Raw genomic sequence first — 8,106 nt, forward strand, 5'->3', positions numbered from 1 at the left:
TTGAATCCAAGTCTCACCGTGATTCATTATCAAAAGTATTTTTATTTGCTTGGTAAATTTTTTAGTAATTTTAAAGTCTAAACCCACTCAAAGAAACCCATCCAAGCAAACAACAAATGGTGGTGGTGACAAGTGACTGATAACTGAGTTGTGAAGGTGGGACAACAACAACAAGTGACTTGATTGATTCTTAAATTACTTTTATCAAATTCTGCAACACCTTTCACAGTTTTGGCAAGCCTTTCTATTTTTAGTAACCCCATCTTTCTAAGACTCTTTCCTCTCATCTCCTCCTCCTCCAGTATCTTATCCCCAAACCCACAAGAAAAAAGCAAAATTTTACACATAAAAAGATAACCACACCTTTTAGGGTTTCAGTAATTCTTAAGATCTCAAACTTTGAGCAAAAAGAAAAAAAAACTATGGCTCGTGGGAAGATCCAGATCAAGAGAATAGAGAACCAAACAAACAGACAAGTCACTTATTCTAAGAGAAGAAATGGACTTTTCAAGAAAGCTAATGAACTCACTGTTCTTTGTGATGCTAAAGTTTCTATAATTATGATTTCAAGTACCGGCAAACTTCATGAATTTATAAGTCCCTCTGTCACGTACGTATACTAAAGCTGCTTATTTTTCTATTAGTTTTTTTTTCTTCAAATTTGTTGTATATTTCTTTTTAATTATTTTGATGTTGCTTCTGTATTTTCAGGACCAAGCAGTTGTTCGATCTGTATCAAAAGACTGTTGGAGTTGATCTTTGGAACTCCCACTATGAGGTCTTTTTTTCCCTTCTAAATTCTCTAGATTTTCCCTCTTTTTCCTTAAAATCGTGTAACATATCTCCATCTAAAAAATTAAATTCTTAGAGAGAATTAAAAAATATTTTGAACGTTTCCTTGTTCCGACCTAATGACCTAATTTTTTTTCATGGTCAAAGACGTAGAAATTCTTTTTAATAATGCGTGACAGTCTTATAACCCAAGATCTCTTAGAGAAAATACACTTTTTTTTGCGTAATTATATGTTCTATATATTTCGAGGTGTTTTCAGATTTATTACTTTTGCTAATATTGTGCAGAAAATGCAAGAGCAGTTGAGGAAGCTAAAGGATGTTAATAGGAATCTCCGAAGAGAGATCAGGTAGATACCAACCTAGGAGTTATAGATCTTTAATAGAAACTATTATAGCTTTTTATTGATTAAATATAAAATAAAAATCTTTTTTTTCTTTTTATTTAATTTGACTGATATTATATTAAATGGATGGACAGGCAAAGGATGGGAGAAAGCCTAAACGATCTGAACTATGAGCAGTTGGAAGAGCTCAATGAAAATGTGGACAATTCTCTGAAGCTTATTCGTGAAAGAAAGGTTAATTACAATCAAGGGTTTTTTGACAATGCCAACCAATTTAATTATCAAACTAAAGTTTCTAATTTATTTTTTTTGTTTAACAAAAGTTTCTAAATTGAATCAACTGTAGTTTCCTTTTTCACTCAGAACCTTTGCTCCTCTAGATTTACTTGAATATCTTAATCTAGATCCACAAAAAGAAAAAAAAGAACCTAGCCTAGGTATAATATGAATATAGTTGAAGCTTAAATTAGAAGGAGCCTCGGAGCAACGGTAAAATTGTCTCCCTATGAGCTATATGTCACGAGTTCGAGCCGTAGAATCAGCCACTGATGCTAGTATTAGTGTAGACTGCTTAATACCTTCTCGGGATATGTCCCTTCCTCGGACCCCGCATAAACACAGAATATTTTGTGCAACGGACTACCCTGTTAGTTAAGCTTCAATCACTAACTTACATTTTACTTTGTTAAATCACCTTAACATTATTAAAATGACAAAAGGGGTACTAGGAAATGTCTTGTCTTAAAACTAGAGAGGGAAAGCATTGCTACAATTATTTAATTATTGTCAGAATTCTTCCAGATGATATGACAATTTAGCTTAATAGGTCAGAATTAATATCACTTTTTTCTTCTTTTACTCTTCTTTCTTGTTCAAAAATTTGATAAGTAGCTGGCATATGCTTAATGACAATTTTTTCTTTCATCTTGGACTTCGCTTTTCCTACTAGTTAAACGCTAATATATGATGTTTTTGTTCTAGACAAGACTTTGACAAAATCACTTGGTAAAAGATGACAATATTTACATTGCATGTGTATGTCTTAGACCTTTCCCTCTACTCTTGTTTGTCTAGTGAAGATTTATAGAATGTGAGGAGTACCGTCAAAGGGTGTGGTGCAGCGGATGAGGCTGCTCTTCCCTTAACCAAAAATCTTGGGTTCGAGCTCTAGGTATAGGAAAATCCTTAGGTAGCGAGCGCTTCCCTTCGAATTGGGTCCTATGCGGCGGGAATCCAAATATAGTCGGGCTCCGATATACGAGTACTTGACATCGGGTGAGAAACCCAAAAAAGAAAAAAATTAGATTGTGAGGAGTAATATCCTTAACTACCTTTTCATTCCATTTGTTTGTCATCCAAAGTTGGCCATTTAACTTTCTTTACGTATCACTGTATAAGCAATGCCTAACTTAGTTTCATTTGTGAAAGAACAGTATAAAGTGATTGGCAATCAGATTGATACATACAAGAAGAAGGTAAAACTACATTTTTGGTTTTCACCTTCTATTGAGCTTGTATCCAGTCGGAGTTCTTAATTCTTATTTTGGTTGATTTGCAGGTCAGGAATGTGGAAGAAATACATAGAAATCTATTGCTTGAATTTGTAAGTCCTTAAACTTATTAATTCCAGCACATATATGTTTTTGCATACAAATAAATTTATTTCTCCAATCATCCACATCCCTTTGCCCCAAATTCTTGATATTGTATAGTTAGAAGCAAAAGCATTTGGCTATGGATTAATTTTAATGTTAGATTGAAGCATGTGACGGATTTGTGTCCAGCGTGTGATCATAACCGGTACCACATTTCTTTTTTCTTGGGGGTCCTGTGTAAGGGCGGACCGGAATGCCTACCCCCTCTAATAGCCTGTTTGGCCAAGCTTCTCAAGACAAAAAAGTGTTTTTTTTTTCAAAAGCACTTTTTTTTTCTTAATTTGAGGTGTTTGGCCAAGCTTATTTGGGAAAAAAAAGTACTTTTGGGAAGAAGCAGAAGCAGTTTCAGAGAAGCAGAAAAAAGTAGATTCTTTCCAAAAGCAGAAGCAGAAACAGTTTTGGCTTTTCTTCTTACCTAAAATACCCTTAACAAAATATAGTATATACCAAAATAACCCTTAAACTTAATACTTAGGATATTAATTTATAAATATTTCTTCTTATTTTTAGGAAACTTTCTAATATATAGTGACTTTAGGGGTGAATGCTTTTATATTTGTTGAAGGAATTTTAATATATTTAACTTATATTAAAAGAATTAAGTACTTTTTAATTTTATTTTCATATTTTACTTAAATAAAATGAATTTTTTTAATTATTGCATGTAATAACAAAATTTTGATATTATTTATTTACTTATAATATTAATTATTAAGTAAATCTATTCATGCCCTTATTCGTAATTTGACACTTAAAAGTACTTTCTAAAAAGCTTGGCCAAACACAAGTTATTTCTCAAAAGTGCTTTTCAGACTGATTAGCCAAACACAAACTGATTCTCTTCAAAAGTCTCTTTTTTCAAAAGCACTTCTCAAAATAAGCTGATTTCTCCGGCTTGGCCAAACAGGCTATAAATCAGTTTTCCTCCGTCCGAAGCGGATTAAATGGACATATTAATTAGAAGCAAAATCATGTTGTGTATGTTGAGAATGGTCACACATAACTTTTCTTAAACTATCCATATATATGCATGCATGGTAAAAATCTTTCTTTACAATTAAGTGCCAATTAACATATTGATAGCTAACTGAAAAGCAAGTAGGGATGGAACTAGCTATTGAATTGCGAAAAAATGAAATTAAAAATAAAATTCAAAATCCAAAGTAGAAAGTGTAGCAACAAGGCTTAAGTTTCAATAGTTGGACATAATTATTAAACCACTTCAAAAGGAAAAGAAAAAGAAAAAAAATAAGAAAAATGTAAGATTTATGATCATCAACTACTAAGAACTAAGCATAATTCTTTTTTACAGAAAGCGCTTTACTTTCTTAATAGACCTACTTAGCATGAAATAAAATTAGTCGAACCAGTAAATTTCGGGATAGTATTGACGATTAATTTTAAATGGTGCAGGATGCAAGACAAGAGGATCCATATGGATTGGTTGAGCAAGAAGGGGACTATAACTCTGTGCTTGGATTCCCAAATGGAGGGCCGCGCATATTAGCCTTACGCCTTCAACCAAACCACCAGCCAAATCATCATCTTCACAGTGGAGGAGGCTCCGATATCACTACTTTTGCTCTAGCTTGAGTAGTAACCTAAGAAAAATTCTGTGAGAGACGCGATCACCTGTCAGTGGAAAATTTTCTGCATTCAGTCAATCTACGCAAAGTGAATCGGTCGGACTTTAGCTTGTTGTAATATTTTCCTAGTATATTGTTTTCTAAATAAGCACATGCAATGTTTCTCGGACATGCATGACTTGACTCTTTAGACTACTCTGGTACTTTTGCTTCAAAGCGTTTAAGTCGTAAAACTTATGTAAGGGTTTTAAACTCAATGTCGTTGTTTTGGATAAGGGAAGTGCGTATTAAGCTGTTTTTTTGTAGTGTTTAAGGTTATGTTACTTTTTCATATCAATATTTGTGTATACAATCAAAATTGAGCTTGCCTAATTTTGTACAACTAATCGAAATCGGGACGGAAAATCAAGGCCCGGCTCCAGTTATATCGGAATATGGTACGGAGATGGATTAGTAAGCTTGTGCATCAATGGCCGATCAAGATCGAGGCCAGCCGTGATGTAGACCGAAGCGAGAAAGAGATCGAGCAAGATCGAGGGAGTCCTGCCACGTCGAATAACAGAAAGCCGAGATATCCATGATCGGGCAAGGATTGTGGCAAAAATCTCGGCACGTATCGAGTCAGGATCGGATGTTTAGCCTATCATGGGATCTACTTCTGTAATTAGAATTGTACCATAAATAGAATTCATCTACTATATAAAAAGGGTCTTAACCATTTTTGTAATCATGTAACCTCCACGCATAACAAAGGAATATATCAAATTTTCTCTTGCAAGCTCTGTTATTCTAGTTCATACTTTTCAATAGCATACTCATTTGGTTCGAGGGCCATAGTTGTTCATCATATTGGTTTGCTTTCTTTCATTGTTAATTCCTAACATTAATTCTTATATTTGTCATTTTGTGCCAAGTGAAATCACATATTCTTAAAACCACTTATAAGTTTAATTGTTATCCGAATTTAAGAGTAAATAGTTTGGCACCCACCGTGGGACTAAGGATAATAGTGATTACCTGGTACAATTTTCATAACACAAACTATTTTACGCTTGTTATTTAAAGTGTCTTTGATTCCAGGATCAAAATGTCAAACTCTCAAGTAGCGCCCGCACACACAGACAATGACTTTGGTCTTCATGGCGACAATGAAAACATAGCCACCCCAGGAAACGGAGTACCTCCAGTCAACCCCGATAGAGCTCCGGCCGTGGACCCGATCGACGTCAGCTCCCATATCACCATTAATGGAAATTTGGGTGTCGATCCTGAAAATAGCGTCTGCAGAGATGTTCGAACAACTGATCAGAATGCACAGAGCGGTGAAGAAGGCGAAATTAGCCTTTGACTGATATTCGAAAGGTTGCAGACTCAACAAACTACAATAGCACAACTCCAAAATTAGAATCGTGCTCCAAGCAGGATCAAGCCCGAGCCATCACAAGAAGTTGTTTATAGAGCCGAATCGGTGCCAAAGAGGTCGAACGAAGGAGAATCAGAGACTAATCCCGCTATCATAAAAATACTCAAGGAACTAACGAAGCGAATCGAGATAGGGGAAAGAAGATGGAGGAAAATGATAAGAAGGTGGAAACTTATAACCCTAGGATCAACCAAATCCCTGGGGCACCACCGATATTGAAAGCTTGATTCCAAAAAGTTTATCCAAAAATCATTCCCCTCGAGTGCGGCTTTGAAGCCAATCCCAAATAAAATCCGTATGCCCGAGATTCCGAAGTATAACGGGATGACAAATCCAAATGAACACGTCACCTCATATACGTGTGCCATTAAGGGAAATGACTTGGAAAATAACGAGACTGAATCCGTGTTGATGAAGAAATTCGGAGAAAATATAGCAAAGGGTGCCATTTCCATAATTTACCACCTAACTCTATTGATTCATTTGCTATGCTTGTATATTTCTTTGTAAAGGCACACGTTGGAGCCATTAAGGTTGCAACTATAAAGTCGGGCCTATCAAGGTAAGAAAAAGATAACGAGATGCTCAGGGAATTCGTATCTCGATTTCAAATGGAACGAATGGATTTGCCACTGGTCACCGACGATTGGGCTGTTCAAGCCTTCACTCAAGGTCTCAACGACGGAGCTCCATAGCTTCACAATAATTAAAGCAGAATTTGATCGAATATCCAGCCATCACTTTGACCGATGTACATAATCGTTATCAATCTAAGATTAGGGTCGAAGATGATCAACTAGGGGCTCCAATTGGTTAGATTTATCCCAATAGGCCCATGGACAGAGTTAAAAGGGACGTGATAACTAGGGATTCTAGTTCATTTTACACTCCTTTTTACTTGAGTTTTGATTAAAAATGTATACAAAATAGTCCCAAAGGCTTACATGTTGTACTTGTTTGCAGGGTGTGGTAAAAAATGTGACAATTAGTCAAAACTAACTCAAAAAGGAGTGAAACATGCACAAGTACCACGAATAAGTCAAAGCACAGTTGCAACAGACCTACCGCGACCTCAATCCATTAGTGCGATCTGCAGTGAGGAGATTCAGAGAGGTGCACTTTTGGAGCCTAAGGCAATACGGTCCGTGAAGGATTTCTTGCAGCCGCAATGGCCTCTCCGCGGCCGCAATACATTTTGTGCAGTCCGCGAAGAGGGAGGTTCAGAGAGTTGGGAGTTTGAAAATACAAGCCAATGCGGTCCACGGTCCTTTTTGTGTGGACTGCAGTTGAAGCCACCGCGACCGCAGTGCATTTTATGTGGCCTGCGGTGGCCAGATTCAGAGAATGTATAATCAAGCCAAGAAGCCTCATCATGGTATAGTTGGGCTGCTTCATCGAATGAATAATCAAGCCAAGAAGCCTTATCGAATGTATAATTCGCGACTTGAGCCTATATTGCTTGCACAATTTTGACACCCAATTGGTCTTGAGAAAGTCAATTTGGGCAAAATCACTCAAGCTACCAAGAGGTATAGAGTGAGTAATTCTGTGCATTGGCTATATCGTAATCTCCAACATAACATCTTTGTCTTAGGCTTTAGATCCCGTCAAGTATTCACCTAGGAGAAAGTCACTTCCCTAGTGCCTCTTTAACCATTTAGAAAACCTTACAAGCATTTCACTCTTAGTTTAATTTAGCATATTATTAACATAAAATATTAGAAGTAACAAACAACCAAAGAAGATTGGAAGTGTAATTACGAGCATTACGCACTACTAGTTTAGATAGGAATCCAATTCCCAAATCTAGATCCCTGTGGATTAGATCCCGACCATCTTGGGTAAACGCTGCTTTGACCGCTCTCGCCACTTTGTAGTGGTGTGAGGTTGGAACTGATCACTTTTTGGCATCGCTGCTGGGGAGCTAACGGTTTTGGATATCTATCTGAATAGTTTTGTGTATTATTTTTCTTTCCTTTTGTGTTACTATTTTTTAAGTGTCACGAATTCAGGTGCAAAATGGCAGCAAACAATGCAGGTCTTGGAGATCTTCCGCCGGGGAAGGAAGTAGATGACAATATTGATGATGAGGTTCCTATTGTACCTCAAGGACAAAGGAGAGGCCGCCAGGCCAATGATAATGTTCAATACCCTCCACCTCCACCTCCAAGAGTGGCTCCTCGAGTGCTTCCCAATCAAGGATATGCTAGTGCAATTGTCCCACCCCGAATCCGGGCGGGTAATTTTCAAATTACAAATGTGATGCTGACTTTGTTGGAGCTACGGGGGTATTTCACGGGTGC

The 8,106-nt window shown here is 36.8% G+C and overlaps 1 protein-coding gene across 1 annotated transcript; it reads left to right on the forward strand.

Annotated features, from left to right (window-relative positions):
- Nucleotides 1-299: 299 nt before the first annotated feature.
- Nucleotides 300-4,678, forward strand: LOC107802634 (floral homeotic protein PMADS 1). Its single transcript, NM_001325720.1, is given in 7 exon segments — nucleotides 300-610; nucleotides 712-778; nucleotides 1,081-1,142; nucleotides 1,274-1,373; nucleotides 2,573-2,614; nucleotides 2,698-2,742; nucleotides 4,208-4,678. Coding segments are annotated over 7 exon segments (684 nt in total). The 5' UTR covers nucleotides 300-422; the 3' UTR covers nucleotides 4,388-4,678.
- The last annotated feature ends 3,428 nt before the right edge of the window (nucleotides 4,679-8,106 follow it).

This window comes from Nicotiana tabacum, unplaced genomic scaffold (genome assembly GCF_000715075.1).
Source record: "Nicotiana tabacum cultivar K326 unplaced genomic scaffold, ASM71507v2 Un00281, whole genome shotgun sequence".
NCBI lineage: Eukaryota > Viridiplantae > Streptophyta > Magnoliopsida > Solanales > Solanaceae > Nicotiana > Nicotiana tabacum.